The sequence below is a fragment of the Chelmon rostratus genome, chromosome 9, assembly GCF_017976325.1.
Source record: "Chelmon rostratus isolate fCheRos1 chromosome 9, fCheRos1.pri, whole genome shotgun sequence".
Taxonomy (NCBI): Eukaryota; Metazoa; Chordata; class Actinopteri; order Chaetodontiformes; family Chaetodontidae; genus Chelmon; species Chelmon rostratus.
This window is the reverse complement of record NC_055666.1, coordinates 5,921,858-5,942,661: the sequence shown is the minus strand read 5'-3', so window position 1 is coordinate 5,942,661 and position 20,804 is coordinate 5,921,858. Positions and strand designations below refer to the sequence as shown.

At 41.0% G+C, this 20,804-nt stretch overlaps 2 protein-coding genes across 2 annotated transcripts; both read right to left on the bottom strand.

Annotated features, from left to right (window-relative positions):
* Nucleotides 1-1,935: 1,935 nt before the first annotated feature.
* LOC121611695 (cyclic nucleotide-gated cation channel-like) lies at nucleotides 1,936-6,174 on the bottom strand. Its single transcript, XM_041944359.1, has 10 exons — nucleotides 6,086-6,174; nucleotides 5,328-5,438; nucleotides 4,992-5,183; nucleotides 4,779-4,889; nucleotides 4,519-4,625; nucleotides 3,906-4,393; nucleotides 3,496-3,774; nucleotides 3,246-3,344; nucleotides 2,220-2,597; nucleotides 1,936-2,121 (listed from the first exon to the last, which is right to left on the bottom strand). Exons 1-10 carry the CDS (start codon nucleotides 6,172-6,174, stop codon nucleotides 1,936-1,938), a joined length of 2,040 nt encoding a protein of 679 aa, XP_041800293.1.
* A 1,293-nt stretch (nucleotides 6,175-7,467) lies between these two features.
* Nucleotides 7,468-20,608, bottom strand: LOC121611179 (plastin-2-like). Its single transcript, XM_041943573.1, has 16 exons — nucleotides 20,526-20,608; nucleotides 15,428-15,496; nucleotides 14,795-14,946; nucleotides 14,425-14,554; nucleotides 14,138-14,270; nucleotides 13,824-13,905; nucleotides 13,394-13,559; nucleotides 13,051-13,190; nucleotides 12,525-12,620; nucleotides 11,405-11,591; nucleotides 11,240-11,318; nucleotides 11,007-11,127; nucleotides 10,642-10,775; nucleotides 10,122-10,245; nucleotides 9,809-9,933; nucleotides 7,468-9,184 (listed from the first exon to the last, which is right to left on the bottom strand). Exons 2-16 carry the CDS (start codon nucleotides 15,486-15,488, stop codon nucleotides 9,052-9,054), a joined length of 1,863 nt encoding a protein of 620 aa, XP_041799507.1. The 5' UTR covers nucleotides 15,489-15,496; nucleotides 20,526-20,608; the 3' UTR covers nucleotides 7,468-9,051.
* Between the last annotated feature and the right edge of the window lie 196 nt (nucleotides 20,609-20,804).

The following is a 20,804-nucleotide window of genomic DNA, read 5'->3' as shown; positions in this document are numbered from 1 at the left end:
AATATTAAAACTAGACACAGGTGTTGCTGCTCAGGTAAGCTTAATCTTTGACACTACTTGTATTTGCAGTGTAATATCTGACTGCAGGCAGCATTGCTTTACTCTGTAATGAAGTCTGTGTGTGGGAACAAAAGCTGTTATTATATATGAAATTGTAGAAACCTGATTAATGGATTGTGGAGTAACTTGGAGAGTTAAAAATTGTTTTTAACTTTGATCGGCGACTTTTACATAAATAGTTCAAGATACAAAAAAGTTGTTAGATTAGTTGATAAGTTCCACAAACATGAAGCTAATGAACCTTTAATATAATACCCTTGCCCAGGTTTTATTTCTTGATTTAATATTGCTTGTTTTTGTTTTATACTGTATGTTTCTATGTCTCTGTGAACCTGTGTTGACATCAATAAAGATTTTAAAAAGGAAAAAAAAAAGTTTTTTGAAAATGAATGAAAAGCCGGTCTTACCTGTGCTGCAGCAGACACCGGTGTTATACTGGCTACCAGTATCATGCACATTAACACAAAGCTGGTCTCCATGCCTGAAACCCACACCTACATGCACACACAGTCATAAAAGTTTGTGCACAAAGTTACAGTCAATATAATCCACACAATATGAAACACAGTCAGATAACATGACCCCCAGTGAGGAGCAGAAAAATAAATAGCTTTCACTGTAATCCTTCTTTCTAGATCTGTTATATGACAACAAACATGAGGAAAACATGAGATAGTGGATGATTAACAGAGAGAAAAAGACGGAAAAAACAAGGAAGCAGAGAGGGACAAAAGAAGATTCAATTCAGAAAGACCAAGAAGTGAGACCAAAGGGGAGAGAAGCACAGAGGAAGAGGAGCCAGCAGGATGTTCCTACCTCTTTCACACAGGGATTTCTCTCAGTTTCCACACGTTCCTTAAAATTCACTTCCTGAAATCTTGTAGTCATGTGATGTTGGACTTCGGTCCCAAGTCACTTGCTGACATGGTTGCAGAGCATGCAGTGGCCACATTAGTGGGGTGTGTCACGGTTATTCACATGTACACACACACACACACACACAAACACAAACACACACACACACTGTCTTTAATGATAATGTCATTATCATTAAAGACACACACACACACACACACACACACACACACACACACACACCAAAAAAAAGTTCAGTGTTCGGGTAGTGTTTAGTAGTTTTTTAATAACAAACCTGCTGACATGTAATGAAGTGAAGATATGAAGATATTCTTTAAAAAGTTTGACAAGGAGTTAAAATTATTTAAAAACGATCTATGGAACAAACACTGATTCAAAGCAAGAAAAGAAAAAGAAAAGCATTCAATTTTTAGGCTATCTACAGTCCATGTAGCCGAAAAACAATTACTGTAGCTTATGCTAAAAAATGAAATTCTGTGAAGGTAAAGCAGTGCATGTTCAGTAGCCAGGTAATCAATGGCGTTCATTGAGGTTTTTGGCCCCCTAGTGGAGAAAGACGTGACTCAGATACACCTGTTCAGACAAGGAGGTGTAGGTTGAGGCCTGTATTAGCCAGTAATGAATTTCAACCTGTTTGACTCTTCATCTTCATTCCAAGTGTTAGTAATTCACTCACTGTGTTATTGTGATATACTGTGTATTAATCTTTATTGAGTGTATGCAACCTTTGAATTTGTTTGTCAGTTTTTTCTAAGTAATCTTAAAAAATGTGTAAAAATTGTGAGAGGCAGAAAGTTTTAAAAATTTAAGAAACAAACATTCATCAATACAGCTTCAAAAAATACAAACACATTTTAAATGTCAATCAGTGAACATCAAACAAAATGAGAGGTTTATGGCATTTCGTCTTTCAATTTTTATGAATTTATCTAATTTATTTGTCACAATAATTAGCTGTGTGCTTTATTTTCATATAATCCCATTGTCGGTGTACTCGCTTCAGAGCCGGATGTTGATTTCACTGCGTACGCCGTCACCACCAGAAACACTCTCGTTGCCGTCAGCGTCTGACAGGAAGCCGCTGCCTGTGGCCACTGTGGTAGTGTTGTGTTCCAGGGTCGTGATTCGCTGTTTCAGTCGAAGCTGGGAAGAGTTGAACTCACTCTGCAGACGAGCCAAACACGTCTGAAAAGGAGGAAATCATTGGTCATTGTCATTATTGGAACGCCTGTGAGCAACAGTACCGACAGCAGTAGTAGTTACGGAGGAATAATAGAACTGACCTGCAGCCGGTCCAGACTGGTTTCCAGCCTCTCCACCTTTTCCTCAAGTTCCTCCCCTGCAGACACATTGACTTCCTCCAGAAGCCCCTCCTTCTGCAGGATATCCCGCCCCCTCTGCTCCAGCTGGGCCCTGGCGTGGGGGAACTCCTGCAGCGCCTCCATCAGGTCTTGTTTGGAAAGGCAGAACAGGTCCGAGTATCCCAGACTACGAATGTTAGCCGTACGTCTGTTCCCCATCTTGCTGCCGCTGATGTTCAGGATGCTGATTTCTCCGAAGCAGCTTCCTGAGGTCAGAACAGCGAACTGGGTGACCCCATCCTCCCCCACCACTGCCAGCTGGCCATCTTTAATTATGTACATCTCCTTGCCCACATCCCCCTTGGAAAAAACATATATACATATATAGAGAATATAAATGGTACCTAACAGCAATACTATCCTGAGTTAGGTATAGCACTAATGGAGGTTGAAACAGGAGTAAATGTCAAGAGTTAAAGGTATCCTGTGAAGTTTCTGACCAGCAGGAGTGCTATGGAGCAATGTTTTAATTAAGTATGCACGCAAGGACGTACCTGCCTGCAATAAAATGCACATTCCTGCTGCTGATTGACAGTTGTTGGCAGCAGTAATGCTCAAATAAGGCAAGGGAGAAGAAGAATAGAAACTTACACATGATGCGTTCAACACGTTTGTAAGGCACTGTGGTGAGTAGAACAGTGTGCAAATATGACTGTTTATTCACAAGGAAACTCCATTTATCTTTAGCACTTTAACACATCTCTGAGTAGTAGTGGTCAAACACTGGCAGTTGTTCGACAGTCTTTATAGCTGCTTGTTCGGGAAATATTTAAAATCTTTCCATTATGCCAATTTCAGTGCTTGTGAACAATACATATTTTGCTAAACGTATTATTGATCAGATGAAGCTGTGAAATATAAAGGGCACCAAAGTACCCACAGTGCATGTACAGTTAAAATAAACAGAGTGCTATGTTTGGACACAGCAGGAGCAGAAGTAATACTAACCTTCCTGCAGATGTAGTCTCCAGGACTGAAAACCTGTGGTCGAAGTTTTAATACCAATTCTACAAGGAGGCCTGCCTCACAGTCCTGGAAAATACGCACCTATGTCCACACACACACACACACACACACACACACACACACACACACACACACACACACACAATTAATTTGGACATTTCGATGATAAGCTACACAAATGCATTCATGGAGTTAAGAGGTTTAGAGATGTCGATGGAATTTGTGTTTGTACCTTCTTCAGTGTGTCCAGGTGAACATTAATAGCAATCTCTGCTCTCAGTTTATTGGGCAGGTTCCTCAGCACCTCCTGTTCATCTATTGTCTTCTGATTGGTCCAGAGGTAGTCAAACCAGCGAATGACACGCTGCTCGAGCACCTTGCTTACATGTCTGAAGTGCATGTAGTGCTTCAGGGTGTCTACGCGGCTCTGGAAGGCTGCTCTCGTGGCATTCATATTCGAAATCATGGCTCCGACGTTACCCACAATGGAGGCAAATATCAGAACACCCACCTAGGACAGAAACACCAGTATTATCTGCTTTGATAGACTGGAACAACTGGGACCCACACAGTGCAAGCTGTTTCTGAACAAGCCAAGGCAAGATTACATCGACCACGGGGACACCTTTGCTGCAGACCTACCAGAAAGTCAAAGATCAGGAACAGATATTCCTCATCTCTAACAGGAGGAGGTGTCTCTCCAATGGTGGTGAGCGTCAGAGTGGACCAGTACAGGCAGTATATGTAGCTTCTGGTCAAGGAGCCAAACTCAGGATCTGATGCATTGGGATAAACCCAAGAGTCAGAGCCCAGTCCCAAGATCTTGGAGAAGCTGTAGTACACACAAGCGTTCCAGTGGATGATCACCAGGATGTACAGAACCAGTTTACAGATGCGGAAAGCGTTGGGGTAGCCCGTTCGTGTCTCTGTACGTTCAAACAGCTCGAACAGGCGGGGCAGGCGCAGCAGCCGGTTGAATCGAAGGAGAGGGGTGTAGCTGATTCCCACGGTCAGGTACAGGAGGTCAGTCGGAAGGACGGAGCAAATGTCAAGTTTGCACTGTAAGGTTCGGACGTAGGTTTCTCTCAGACGCTGCACATCTTTCACCATCAAGCCTTGATCCAAGAAACCTTCACATGCAGAACAAACATAAATCAGTGAATGAATGAATGTAGGTGTCTCATTAGTTAAAACCAATATCATACTGAACATTTTGGAATATTCAAGTCTTGACTGTGACTCGTTTTTTTCGTACCTGTGTGGAGACGCACTGCTATATCCATGATATAGACTCCATCACAGATGTAGTCCAGCACCAGCCAGACCAACACATTCTTCATCTGGAGCTCGTCGAAACAGGCCCTGCAGAAACAGAGAAACCGAGACACTAATGGAAGAAGAAAACCACTGTGATATTCTGTAACATTAGCTAAAAAACTGGATTCATAGCTGTCCAAGGAGTAGTACTGGAACTGTCACTAGCTTTGTTGTACAGGCACAGTAATAGTTCCCAACCTGACAACTAGCAGGGTCCAGTTATAGAAAACAGCAGCACCAATCACCATCAGCCAGTGGTAGTATGCATCATCAGATGGTGATAAGACCACGACGTTACACTTCCATCTCCTGACAGAGAGGAGACAAACAACAGAGAGACAGAGACTTATATGTAGGCTAAGTGTCACTGGATGTTTTGATGTATCTGCGTTTTGTTTTTTGCTGTCTTACGTGCGTCTGGAGTGCCTGTTTTCTTTCTCTGCATCAGAGCCAGTGTGGCTGTGGCTGAACCTGCTGGGCGGGGCTTGCATGTCCGCTTGGACGGGGCCTCTGAAGCGCTCCAAGAAGGAGTCCGGCCGCTCCGTCTCATCAGTCAGACTCTTCTGCGCCCATTCTCTCAAGGTCATCACCATGCCAACTATCCTGAAGACGGGCAGCAAACAAACACTGTCACACACTGGACATACAGCAAACGACGTCTGAAGACATACATTTGAAGATTTAAAAAGAAAAAAATAGTAATGTGAACTTGTGATGATTGATTAGCACATTTATCAGGTGGCATACCTGGACAGAGCACCTCGACCATGAAAGGAATTCTGGGAATTAATATCCCTCCTGTCAATGGCTGCCATTCTCTGAAGCTCTGAAGAAGTGTCATCACACATTGACTGTGCTCTACACACACAAATACATATAAATATATAAATATATAAATTCAATGAGTACTATGACAACATCTATAAACTTCCAGTCCTTCACATAGGAAGGTGACAACACTCTTTACAGATGGCATTGAATTCAACAGGGTTGTGACAGGAGCAGACAGCAGGAAAAATGAACAAGACCTGCATTTCTGAAGAGAAAAAAAGGACATGTATTCATTATTATGTATTTTTTGGCCACTTTCAGGCAGAACAACTAGCTGTAAACCAACATTGATTGTCATCTGACATGTTGAATGTGGTTGATTGGGCTTTTTTAGTGCTGGGGTTTATTAACAGCTCTCTGCTGGGTTTGATGAGAGCTGTGAGAAAACAAAGCTGTGGGCCATGAAGCAAACACCTCTCAAATTACACAAACACATTTTTTCTGTTGTTAAAATACAAAAATATTGGTTGGTGCAGCTTTAATTGCAAAATGTTAAGACAGAAATTCTATAGCAAGTATATATCTTAGCATGTATCAGTCATGATACTAGATGTTTCACTACAACTGAATGATGTTTACTGTAGTACTGTGTACAGACACTTTTACTATACATACAATCATGAAAATGTGTGTGTGTGTGTGTGTGTGTGTGTGTGTGTGTGTGTGTAGGCTACCTGCTAAGCGTGCTGTCAGCTCGCTCGCTCTCGTCCTCTGTCCATGTTTTCACAGACAGCCTGTGTGAATCCTGCACTGTGCCTGTCATACTACACACACACCATGACGAGACTCATTCAGGGCCGTTTTCAACACACCATCCGCACACAGACAACAGAATCAAACAGGCACATATCAACACACCCAACTTCAGATACACACATGCAATAAAATGCAAGCTGCAGCACACACTCACATCAGAGAGACATGCAAACACAGAGAGGCTCAGGCAGGCTGCCAAACACACACACAACTCAACTAAACAGTACACACACATGCAATAACGGGCCCACAGTCAGAAAAGGACGGTCATCTGGTACGAGGTCATCTTTTATCAGACATCACCACGGAAACCATAGCAACAAGCTATATAGTAGTTATGACAACAGATCTCAAGAGGAGATGGAAAAAATGTCAACAAACCTGATAAATGTCCAGATCTAACGTTATTTCATCAGTCCATCCATTCAGCTCATTTATTTAGTTCAGGTGCAGCCGATGTCGGTCCATTAATCACAGGACAGACCAATACTCATATGAAGGGATGGATGGATGGATGGAGTGAACAGATGTAACGAAGGGAATGATCACATGGCACTTGACAAAAGCATCGTTTAAATTGCAAATTGAGTGCGTGCGTGTGTGTGCGCGCGTGTCCCTTTTCACCACTACGCTCATCTGAATTCAAGAACCCTGTTTGAAGTGGCCTCTGAACGACAAGTGTGTCTTTGTGTGCGCGTATTCTCCTGATTACCGAGCACACACCTGCACACGAGAACTGAGACGTGCTTTAGTTTCAGAAACTGGGTTTCAGTCCAAAATGGCGTTCAGACTGAGCAGAGGAATAAGTATTTGGGATGTAATGTTGTTTTTTTCCAGAAATTAGTCTGTGCTCCACCTGGTGCTCACACACTCACATGTGCACACATGAGACATTAAAGCATGTGCTGGTAATAGCACTTAATTTCTGTCGGACTGACTGACACACATGATTGGTTGAATTAGACCCAGGACACATCAGCAATCTCAACAGCTGCCTCTCAACACTGATTACAACTATTCATGCTACTAACATGATGTCCTATCCTCCACACTGCTGACATAGTAGCAACCTGGCAACAGCATTAACACAAATGCCATATGATTGAGGAAAAGCTGTTAATGATGGACTAATGCACTGATCAGTATTTTTATATTCACACTGGAAAGTGATGATGATTGAACGATGATTTCGGCTCATTGTTTTGGCCCACACCTTCACTTCTTTTGCTCAGTGGCACACTTAAGATTTCATCCGGGACATAAAAAGAACAGAAACAAACAACAGAAAACAGAATATTGAAAAAATGTTTTTATTTAACACTATTTATCTGATGGTACACAGTGAATTTTGGAAGTATTGCTATCATGTAAAGCTGTATTTGTGCCCACATTCGCATTACAAAGATCTAATAAACAGCTGATTGGAAAATGTTTTACTGGGAAACATTTGGGGTAAAAGAAGAAAACATATTGATAGAGGAATGTTAACATCAGCAGCAGCAAAACTGGATAAGTTACCCACATATTCAACTGAAGCATTAAGACTAAACTGATTAAGACTTCAGGCTAATACAGGACAAGACATTTGTCATAAGATGTTTCCTTTTTCAATCCTGACTGTTTAATCAGCAACAGAAAAATCTTAATTAAAGCTTTCTGACACTGCTTTCAGTACAGTGTTCCTGTATGACTAGTCTGGGAATCATCTCCAGACAGCATTTCAGGGTCGGAAATATTTTCAGGTGCACATAAATTACATTTTAAGGTTTTTTTCTGAAGTATTCAGGTATTAAATACCGTAGATGTGAGGTTTCAACATGGATACATTCATGGATTTCAATATATTAAGGGACTTAAATGGGTTTTCTGCATGAATTAAGGTGTTTTTAAGGTAATCCATTAATCTATAAAAATGCCTCAGTTTGTTCCTTATAAAACTTATAAAGGTACACATGTATGTCCATTAACCAATCTAATAATTGTCCCCTTAAAATATAATTTAAAATACCTTAAATTACATGGTGAGTCAGTTAAACAAACAAATTAAGGTATTCAGTTGTATAGTTTATAATGTGAAGACAAACTGTCTATAATGTAGCACACCTTTGGTCATACAAAAAAAGGCCAACAGGTATTCAATAAAGACTATTATTTTATGGCTTAAGAACAATAAATGCTCATTCTGTGAATTGGCTGGCACATTGGAAGATGTAGCAGAAGTCAGTCGATATATCATGAGGCACTGACACATGGGAAACTCAGAGGCAATGCAGCTTGGAAAAAAAAGTACGTCACCGGGGAAAAAAGACCGCAGGTAAGACTGCCGTCTCAGCAGAGGTTTAAAAGTCACTGAAATGTTGAGGTAAAGCTTGTTTTTTGCTTGATGTTCAAGGCCATTGTCTTTGAATGTTTCCCATGTATCACAGCCTTTACATTTAAACACAAAAAGGCCTTTATTCATCTAACAGGCTTTCCTCTCACCAGGGAGGAGTCTGTATGGGAAGTTGAGTCTTTCTTAATGTGACACTGCTCATCACTCAACCACTTTACTGACCCAAAGCAAAACTGAGATCCAGAAAAAACCCCAAACCCCAAATATTTACCATGTAGCTGTTGTAGAAGTCTTACTCCTTAGAGCCCGACAAGGATCACTACTGTTTGTGTCATGTTAGGTTACGCTATGTTTATTTCTGTTTTCTAACAGTTGAATGTAGATGAAGTGACACTTTTATTTATTATAATGCTAAATAACCACTGAAAAGAACAAGATAACACAGCCATGTTCACTCTCTTCATGTCTCCTCCAATGAAATGGGTGAAGACAGTCAGTCAGTATGTGTATGTGCGCATGTGTGTGTGTGTGAGATATGTATGTGTGTCTCCTTTAGGCCTTCTTCATGCCTCTACCCATCAGGCAGGCGAAGATGGTCATCACCATTTTGGGGTTGACCTCCACCAAGTCTTCAGGCAGGGCGTAGACCTTCGCCCCGATCTTCCTCGCCATGGAGATGGCATACCTGATGCATGAAAGGGTCACGGTTAGGATCATGGCAACGTATTAGATCTGTGACACTCACAGTATATTTCAGTTACTTGTCTAATGGACATTCTCTCTTATTATCGCTGATTTATCTACATTACTCTGCGCTTTGACACTTACAATTTATGCTTCTGAAAATATCTGCAAAGCCATGTTTCAGTGTTGAAATGCACAAGTTGTTATGAGTGTAACATTTAATCACTTTTTAACCTGCGATAGTTTGGATTAATATTTGTGTCAAAATCCTGAGTTTGCAATGGGGTGTTTTGAACCTGCAGAAATATTTTTTGCATGCGCATAAATTATATTTTGTAGAAAAATTATTGTCATGTAAAGACCAAAAAATCTGTTTGTGTGTTTGCTATTGTCCACATACACATGCACAATAATAACCTTCATAACAACTTCATCCAGCTCTTCTAGTGTCTCTAGTGACCTCTTTGGCTGAACTGTCTTGTCAAATGACAAAAATCTCTCCTGAAAACATCACTGATGTGTATGTCTGTGCTGTAGACGTCCCATTGCCCGATAAGAATTACAACACAAATCTAATGCCAAATACAAAAATCACGTGGGCAGAGAAAAGCAGGCAGGGGATTACTTGGCATTGTCCAGTTTGTCTTCGTCTGACAGACTTTCTGTTTTAACCAGCTCAAAGTTGACACTCTGTGGCTGAATGGCATCAATCAGGTCCAGAACTGGAATGCTGGTGCTGATCTTTTTGTCCTGAACAGAGTGAAACACACATACACACGTCACACATGGATCATTAACATAAATGCAAAGTGCAGTAAAAATCTGAACTGGCCTTCTTTGATAAGGGAAGACGCATGCCGTGAAATTCATTCCTCTCTTACAACAACGATAACAACGATAAGGATGGTTCATTAAAAAGGAACTAAAGTAAAACTCACCTTAAAGCTTTTGATAGAGGAACTCTTGCCAGCTTCAGCCAAAGTCTTGTTGACCCATGAAACTATCAAATCATCTCCTGCAACTTCTCCATGCCCAAGATCTTCCAGAACATTTAAAGTGTACCTGCACACAGATTAGAAGGCCTAATGTTATTAATATTTTGCAAAATCATACGACATTTCCCATAAAGCGGGCTAACTGTTATCGCCTCGCCTTACCTGATGTGCTTGTTTTTCTCTATGGATTAACTAAAACAAATAAACATGCTGGAAGTGCTCTTTAGATCTGCCTGTAACCATTTCCACTATGTGACACTGACAGAAACATTGAAAGCTTTAACTTTGTGCTGGGAGAACAGCGCCCCCTTCCCCGTTCTTGGCTGTACTGCAACTCAATCATCCAAAGTCTGAAAGCTGGTAGGTGCCGTCTTCCTTCTCAGGGGTGTGTTTGCTTGTTTATGCTAACTTTCTTTACATCTCAAGAGCACGTCATGAAGTTTCACCCTGAAGTGTAAGTCACCTCCTCATCAGCTGCCACACCAGCGCCAGAGTTAGAGTCGCATTTCCATCGTAGAGGTCCAAGCCACCAATTCCCACCAGGGAAAAACCAGCCTTGATCTTACCCAGCTCCACAGCATAGTTACAGTTTTCAATCTGTCGCGCACACACACATAAACACACACACAGAGTTAGTATATTTGTTCAGAATGAGACGACGTGGCAGAGTTATACAGGTGTGCTGTGAATTAATAACACAACGACTGTCTCGTCATTTATGTAATTATAGTCACTGTGCCTCCTGTTCTGTGACATAGAAACCTGTTCACACGTGTTGCACATCAGAATACATACTGTCCATGTTTGGAAAGCAATATGTACATTTACCATTTTTAAATGCCCTCCTCCTACTGCTTTGAATGGAGGGTGGTTGACTTTGTTGTCCCAATCCACCGGCACCTTAATCTTTTCATATAGCTGGAGAATCACCAGAGCGTCTGACAGATCGCTGCATTAACACACACACACACACACACATGCATGTATTAAAACAGGCAATTGTGCATCAATGTGGCAACAAACAGTAGAAATGAGAACTGCAGCAAGGAAGAAGTGCTGACCTGTAGATGTGGTGAACATGTGGAGAGACTCCAAGAGAGTTCATCCAGTTCCTGAAAGTTCTCTCCTCTCTGGTCTCACCTGGAGAGAGACGATAAGAGAGAGAGGTAAGCCTGACAGACACGGGAGGAGTATACGTGAGAGAGAGCGTATTCGTCCACACTTACTCTCCAGATTCCAGTCTTGGTTCTCTGGTTTGGTGAGAGCCGGGTGTTTGTTGAAGAGCGTGGCCACAAAGGCCATGTTGAGCTTTGCGTTTCCACAAACGACATCAGTGGCAGTCACAAACTGCCGGCAGCCGAGACGGTCGGCCTGAGTGAGCATGCACTCTGCTCTCTTCGTGAGATCCTTCTCCTGGAGACAGACACAGACACACAAACACAGATTTACGCTGTGTTGGGGAAAACGGGCTCTGTCACTTTGGATACAGGACAACCTTTAAAAGGTCCCAAACACCAAATGACAGTGCAAAACATACGTGTGTCTACAGATCAAGATTTGCTGATGCATTTATGCATCCTCATCTCCTTCATACAGTAGAAATCAGTTTTACTGCTGGCGTGAACAGTGATGGTTTCCATGGCTGAAGAGACAAAGAAAAGAACAATATTCTAAAGAAAATCTAACTATGAATGAAAATGTGTGGTAAACACTACTGTATAAAGGCATGTGATGAGGATTCACAAGGGTGTCACTGTAATGAAAAGGCTAAATTTCCCTGAAGATAACAATGACATTTGGCAAGGGCCAAGGTAATGAGTTTGGCATGTAGAATAATGACATATGCATTACAGTACTCTGTAGTACTGTAATGACCAAGCTGTCACATGATGCAATTTTGCAGGGTACAACTTTTGTCCGCCATGTGAAAAAGAGAGAGATTCAAACTCTGCTGGGACAAAAAGACAGACCTTTCTGCCATTATTCAGAGTCAGAATGACATCATGGTCCTAACATAGTCCTACAGGAAGCAGGAAGAAGGTCAGCAGGAAACGAGCTTCAGATAGCCGAATCCACTGCTGTACAATTCACAGTGTGTGAGTGTGTGTGTGTTTTCGGGGTCGTGCATGTTGAAAACTTCTAACTCATTCTAACTCAGTGTGAGCACTGATGCCAAAATTCATTGCTGATTTAAGCTGTAATGTCTGAACAAAATGAAACAAAATGAATAGGATATAAAAGGCAAACAACATGCTAGAAAGAAAGCAGAAGCAGGTGCATTACACTTTACAGTCGTAAGAGAAAACACTGCATATTCTATCTGTAATTCTGACTTTATGGACTTACATAAAGACCAGTCATGTCGACCTCAACCCGTGGAACGTCCTCTTTGCTGCCGTCTGGAGCAATCTGCTCGAGCAGGTGGTAGTACGCCTTTGAGTCCTGCACAGAAACAGGTAGACACTTACACCAAATACCAAAGCACACTGACCGTTTCCCTCCACACACCTGAAACCACGAGTGCTACATTCATTCTCCTGTTTCACAAGTATTACATTGTGGTTTTGGTGGGAGTCAAAGCATAGGTTCAGCTTTTATGGTTTATTGTTTATTGTCTTAGTATATTTTCATTTCTGGCATATTTTTAATTGCATTTATGAATATTTTTATTGCTTGTTGGTTTATTTTATTCTAGTAACTTAATTTTATTTTACAATCCTTCTTATCTTTCTTCTTATCTTGTTTCTAACATGGGGGTTGCAATGCAAATTTCATTGACATGTCAGGCTAAATGACAATAAAGAAATCTTGAATCTTGAATCTTGAGCTACCGTACAGTAAGAGGTTTAGGCATCAGCTGACATTTCTTTACCTTGATGTCACCAGAAAAGTTTGATATGGACATGCCAACTTTGTTTAAATGGAAATTGGCCCAGCGCAGCAGCAGCTCTTCAGGACTGAGTTTCATCAACTCTTCCAGACTCTCGCCTTCCTTGAGCAACGCTGCGATAGCTGTTCACAAGAAACACAAGCGCGACTCAGATTTTGGGGGTGCGACGATAAAAATGTTTGTACGAGAGAGGTTGTCTTCATCTGTTGATACACTTTAGGTTAAACGCTTCACGCTGACAATCTAACAGGGCGAGTTTGTCTGAGTGTACATTTAGTTTTATATCTACAGACAGGTGTGACTGTGTGTGTGTCCTTGTACATGCCTTCATTGCGGCTCAGCTCTATATCAGCGAACAGTCCGATCTTGATGATCTGCCAGAGGAGTCCAAGCACCAGGTGAGGTTTTCCCTCCTTCAGGTCTTGAGCTCCGATATTTACGACTTGGCAGCCGATGGCTGAGGCTGAATTCAGAGCCAAGTTCAGATTCTCCTGTTGGGGGAAAAATGGAAACCAAGTGATGACAGGGGCCAGAGGTCAGATTCATGCAATATAATGTATGTACTGTATGTTACAATAATCAATGCGTGTAGTTTTGATATGAAGGTGCTATCCATCAAATTAAAGCAAACTGTCTGACTTTTCAATGGCTGTATTTCTTAAAAGTCCATGACTTTAACTGTAACTTCAGTCCACTTGATAGTGTTTTCTTACATGATATATCCAACTGATCAACTAGATAATCAACTAAGTAACCTGTGCAGTGAACGCTGTGAGTTTCTTTTTATTGATGGTTCTCTCATCGATGGTGTCAGGAACAGAGAGGTTGATGAGTTTACTGCAAAAGCACAAATGAGGAAAAGACATCAGCACTCTGAACTGATAAAATGCCTAAAAACAAAGCTGGGTTAAGTTAACGAGCTGTGGAGCTGAAGGTGAAATTAAGGTAAAGGATAAAGATAAAAATTGAAGTTATGGATAGATAAGCACAGAAAGTAAAGTCAGTGATCAATATTGTGAAAACATATGGTTTGAGTGCTTTGATGTTGCTGATAAGATTTGATATTTACCAAAGCACGATGCCGTCTGCGACTGCTTTAAACAGAGCTTCAGTGTTGGGGTTGATGGGCAATACATGTTTGCAGTCTGCATCATTCTCCAAAGAAGAGTTGATATAGTTGGCGAAGGCAAAGCGCTCCTGCTCTGAAATGCAGTTGAGTCAAGTGTCACGTTCCTTCTGTCATGGATACTGCCTTGACTTGACAGCAATGACTACAGAGAGCAGTGAACCCTGACATATCATTCTATAGGTATTAGTGTTACTCAGTATTTAGACAAGTTATGTAGCTTTACTAACCAGAGATTGAATGTTGAGTTCCTTCACTAGAGATCTCGCTGGTGCCCCCGATGGCTACGATGCCTTCTTTCTTGTTGAGAGCTTTCCTGAAACCCTGGGCCAAGCGGTCGTCCTTCAAATCCTGGAAAATCTGAATGTGCACACAGAAACACACACAAAGGTTTAGACTCAATCACACTCTAAGATACTGATTAATATCTATGGTTTACTAGTCAATCTGCTTGTTAGTCAGCCTTTTCCAGGTAGTCAGTCACTCATCTTGAGAGTCAGAATCAACAACTCAGCCACTAATCATTTAGTCCACAATAGTTAGTAAACTGTTAGTAAAGTTGCGAATCGGTAAGTTAGTTAGTTAGTTAGTGTTACCTACAGCCGTGAACTCATCAAAGTTGATGTGGCTGTCATTGTCTTTGTCCAGCTTCTCAAGGAGTTCTCTGAGCTGATATCCAGCCATAGGACAGCTCATCTCTTTGAAGAGATTACCGAGTTCAGAGGCGCAGATGTACCCATTATCATCCACATCTAGAGAAGGCAAGGGGGGCGGGTAGGAGGGAGGGAGAAGAGAAGGGTTCAAGCAATGTTGCTCTTCTCTGTTTCCTGGTGTGTGTCATTCCTATCACTTTGCAGTTTGATGGCCAGTTACGGAGGTATTTGACAAAGTTGTTATGCTAAGCTACGCTAACCATGTCCTGGCTCCATCTTCACATTGAATAAACACATATGAGAGTGGTATTAATCTTCTCATCTCACTCTCGGCAAGACACCTGATGATCATATTTTTCCAAAATGGCTAAATATTGGTATGTGATTCTGAAAAGTTGGTATATCAAAGGTTTCATTTCTTTCCATTAATCCCAAGAATAACATCTGTCTGTCAGATGGAGCACACACAATGTATAAGAACATGTGTTTGTCAGCTGCTTTACCCCACTTCAAACATGATTGACTAATATATCATTGTCTGAAGGGTGTCTGCAATATCTGTACGTGCAGCTTTACTCACCCACTTTCTTGAAGCTCTCCTGGATCTCCGCCAGCTCCTCAGCGCTGATCTGTGTTGACATACTTACACCTATAAAACAGAACAGCAGTTCATGAAAATGCTGCATTATGTACTGTAATGCAGTTTTAGCAAGATGTCTCTTTAGCTGTGGCAAATGCAAATGAAGTGAGGAACTCTGTACACATTATAAACACAATCAGAAATGATCAGTTTCCAGGTACTGCATTCAGCATTTTAAACACTGACGTTTAACCATCAAATTATCAGCAGTACCTCAATTTAATTGAGGCAAACGAATGAGACCGCGGCCCGGTAGCCTGATCGCATGCTCAAAGTCTAGTTAGTGCTTCTCAAATAAAGCATTACCCATAAATCCTCCGCTGAAGGTTTTCTCTTTAGCTGTGTAGAATAATCTCAGTCATCAGGATGAAATGGTTTGATGTTATGAGCACCTCTGCATGGATGATTGTTGTTCGGCTACACTGGTGTGTTTCATAACCCTATAACACTGTTGCCACTTTGCATGCCGTGGAGGAGCATCTGCCTGGCACGACCATGTAATAAAGTGGAATTTCTGCTGAACAGAAGCCACTGTGGCCAAAAGTGACAATAATGGTATTGCTAAATATGCTCCAGTTTAGTGTTATGGTGGCACCAGTGGATGAGTCATAAAGTCAGTGAAAGTTTGCTAAATTTGCTAACATTAGCCACTGTACCAAACCAGACCAGGTCATACCAGAGGCTACAACAAAACCCTGAGTTTACTGAACTGAGCAAGACAGTGTTTTACTGCTTATTATGACTACGAGGAAGAAGACTTTTACTTCTGCTTTCAACAGTTCAATAGTCTCACTTTCATAAATCATGTAATCTACGTCCTATTGATTGTTCCTTGAGTATCTGTTTTTGAACATTCTGGGCCCACAGTGATTCGTATGCATTAATTTTGGTATCTTTTTTTTTTTTTTTTTTACTTATTTTTTATTGATTTTCTCATTTAAACAACACAACAATAATAGAACATAGTGTCAGTAAAATTACTATCAGTCTTCATACTGTTTTTTGTAGACAGTCCATTTTTCCCATCTGCTCTCGCATAATGATTGTTGCAGTTTTATGATATGGGTGAGTCTCTCCATAACGTGTATCTCGTCAATGATCTCCATCCAGTTTCTCCAAGTAGGGGGGTCTTCTTTATACCATTTCCTTGTGATGGCTTTCTTGGAAGCTGCCAGTAAAATCTTAATCAGATACCAGTCTCTGTCTTGGATGTTTTCTTGAGTAACATTTCCCAAGTATAGTACAATGCACGTTTTAGGCAGCTCATAGCCTAATACCTTTTCCATCTCCTTCCACACATCATTCCAGTATCTTGTTATTTTGGTACAATGCCAAAAAATATGTGTGTGACCCACATTCTGTTCCCCACACAGTCTCCAGCAGAGTTGTTGTACAGGTGATCGTCCCTTTTTCATTTTTGGTGTGATGAAAAATCTCACAATGTTTTTCCAGCAAAATTCTTTCCATATTCTGGAATAACTAGTTGTTTGTTGTGTTTTCAATATGTTATACCACATCTCGTCAGTTATTACTTCCGTTAATTCTTTCTCCCACTTATCTCTTATGTACAAAGTTGAAGTGTTTCTATTTGCTACCATACCCTGGTACAATTCGGATATCACTCTGCTAAATTTGTTCTTGTGTGCATTGCATAGAGTCACAATCACTTTATTTGGTTCACCCGGGAGGTCTGGCTTTATTTCTTTATTAAAATAGTCTCTGACTTGTAAATACATGTAAAAATCTTGATGTTCTAATCCATATTCCCTTCTTAATTTAGGAAAGCTTTTGATTTCTCTTTTTTCAATTATTTTATCTAATATATTCAGGCCTCTATTTGCCCATTGTTTAAATTTCTGATTCAGAGTCCCTGGCTCGAAATTAGTGTCATAGGCCATCCAATTCAAAACTTTTATCTCATTTTCCAATCTGTACTTCCTTACTGCTTTGTACCAGATCTCCAAGGTGAACTTGGTGATTGGATCCAGCTTTCCTTTCTTTTGTTTGAAGATATTTCTATCAGCAATCATACTCTGCACATGACAGTTCTCTATATTTAACTCTATCTCCTTCCATCTTGTGGTTAATTTTGGTATCTTAAAGTACAACAGACAGATTTGTTAAACAGGCTCGAGGCTCTGTTAGCTTGGTCTATGAAATACGATAGCATGGCGCGTTCATTAATTGTTAAAGTCTTGAGTCAGCCTGGAGCCGAACTACGGCCATCAAACAGCACCGCTCTGTTAACTCAGCCAGGAAAATAGATAGTAGCTTGATCTATTATACAAAGAGCTATTAAGCATTACAGCTACATCAGCCTGGCCTTGAACCAGTTCACCTAAATCACAAAAAAATCATAGTTTTTCAATCACAAATGATGATCGTTATAGTTATAAGTAACTATGGATACAATCACAGTGGCACCTAGCTATGAAGACAGTTTTGGAGTCTCTTGCTCAGGTTTTGAGACCTCTGCCACTGAGATCCTCTCTAAAACCGAAACACAATGGAGGTGAAGGGCATGTGGCTACTCAAAGCATCCAAAAGTATAAACGGCAACTGCTGATCTGGCCAAACATTGTTTCGCATCTTTGGTAGTGTGCTGAAATCTCAAAATTAACCCTGAATCAAATGAAAGGTGGTATCTACTACAGGTGACAGGAGACATGCTGTATGAGGAAATTATTTTGCAATTTGGGTGAGCTGTCCCTTTAATACAAAAAAATTAGCATAATGAAATTACATTGCTGAATAAATCCATCTTTGCATGCAGAGCCCTTCAGTAAATTAATCCCATTAGATCTTAGGCTAGGATGGTGCTTCAGGAGCAGAAAGCAGAGCTCTGTATTACCTTGGCAGCTTCACGTATCATACGATACATCAGACAGTGCTATAGAAAACACTGGCCTCTTAGCCTGTGTATGACTTAACATGATTTAGTCTGAGACAGAGAGCTTTCTGCTGCAGAGAGCAGAGCCTTGCTAGCTGAGACAAGATGATGTATTACATCCACAGATGATCAGTACAAGCCTGAGAGGCCAAAGCTACTCAGCCAAATCAAGCATTAAAAGCCTGAGATATGGTATCTAGTTCCAAACATCATATCTCATCTGCTCATACTGTATTTAAAAAAATATGACATTTTCCCTATTTAGACTAATCCATCAAAAGACCTGATTTGATGGGAAATCCAGATCCAGCTTAGAAAGATGAACTAAAAGTCTTTCACCTGCGACTTTGAGGCAACATTAGCAAAATAAAAAGATTCTGGGTAGAAAACCCTCTTAACTTGTTGCTTTCTGTTGAATCCAAATCACCTGTCAACAGACAAACATCCCAATCAGGATTCCTCTCTGGGTGGCTTGGAAAATCTCTCACATGTGCAATGATTGTTTTACAGCACTGGCAAATAAGCAAATAGGCTGTGCACAGGCACAGATATGCAAACGGAGTGGTTGCATGGTCAGCCAGACACACGCAGATACAGGTGGGCAATGACAGGGTCACCAGTGTCTCCAAAAACACTTGTAAGTTTGTTTGAGATGCTCCTAAGAAAACAACACTAGTGGTCAGATGAGACTAATGTCAGCCATCTTTTCCCAAGGCTATTTGAATAATGAATGGAGACGCACTTTCATAAGTGCAAAACAGGCCTGGTCTTTATACACAATGCAGACTGTAATCAGCATTTTTCAGTCTATCTCAAGACCATATAAAATACATTAAACTCAAACCATGTTTGATATCTTTAAAGGCATGATTGTGTATGGTGTTTTTGCAAATATCATCATTATAACTCATACGTTTTCAGCATGAAATAATGCTGTTCATGCAGTGTTGATTACAGAACAAACATACTTTTAATGCCACCAGATGTCACTACAACAGGAAGAATAGACCTTCATGCTGTAGGAATGTTGAGGTTTGTCCTTGCTATCTTTTCTGGGCAAGTTTTTTTAATGGAGAGGAAGATTGGAGAGGTCTGTTGATGCCAGTACTATACATAAAATGACAGAAATGTGCTATTAAACACCATTACATGGTCATACATAGTATGTTTGCATCTATGTGGTGGGGGGGGGGAAGCCATACGACATAAAAAGTCACTCGTCTTGGTCCTTGCATATAGTACCAAACATATTTACTGCACAAAAGTGTACTGTCAAAAAAAAAAAAAAACACACACACACTGGATAGAATCCAGTAATTCAGGGTTTATCTAAAAATGACTCAATGACACTGCAATGTCTGAATGCTGTTTGTCCTCCCGACTCTGAGGATTCATTCATGCAGTGATGCACATGACTGAAGGAGTGTGTTTATGACCTACAGGAGTCCTGATGGACCCTCACACACACACACACACACACATAGAATGACGATGCAGTATGGCAGCACTCCTCCTGACACACGGCTGCTGCTGCTCTGTCACACTCCAGCATCAACTCCACTTCGGAAAAAGGCAACCTTTAGCTGTCTGTATTTGGAAACAGCCATAACTCAATCTTACGTGGCCATGTCACATTTTATATCACAGGCTAAAGGAAATCGCTGGAAAGGAATATTGTCTTTGCCAATTCCAACCACAATAAATCTATTTTAGCTAACCAACGTTTCATCGGATTCTCCATAGAGAGCTAGCATACTTCACATTTATGAAATGTCTTTTTTTTTTTTTTTTTTTTACATATATTCATTAAATGGTAAAATTGGATTTGTACATGAGACTAATACATAATATTAACTGGAAGTATTTTTGTATGTAGAAATTTGTATTTCCAGTGTCCAAACTAGATTCTAAATGTATGTCATAACGCACAAAAACACAGCGCATTTTTATCGACTGGTAGCACATTTCTGAGTCACATCTCTGAACGTACTCCGAGGAAAACTGTGAAATGTTAATTTCCTGCTGACTGGGGGAACACCAGATGTACCGCAGGCTGATATAAATCCTGTTTTCTGCTGCCCAGTCAGCCTAACGCCACACTCCCCCCCAGAGTCAGGAGAAAACGCCCAAAACGGTCCTTCCTCTTACCTGAAGTCCGCTGGTGCACTTCACTGAAATCACCCGGGGGAGTGAATCCCTGTCTCGGCCTCTCACCTCTCCTCTTTCCGTTTTCTTCAGCTGACACCGCCCGGTAGCAAGACAGCTCCGCCCCCCCCCGCGCCACCCCTTCCGACCCAACCAGCCCTCCTCCGCCTTTCTCCACCAGCAGTCATGGCCGACCACTTAGCAAGAGGGGAGAATAGCATTTCATAGCATGTGCTAAATTTAGCTGTATGGTAAATTCTTATGCTAATGCTACACAATTTG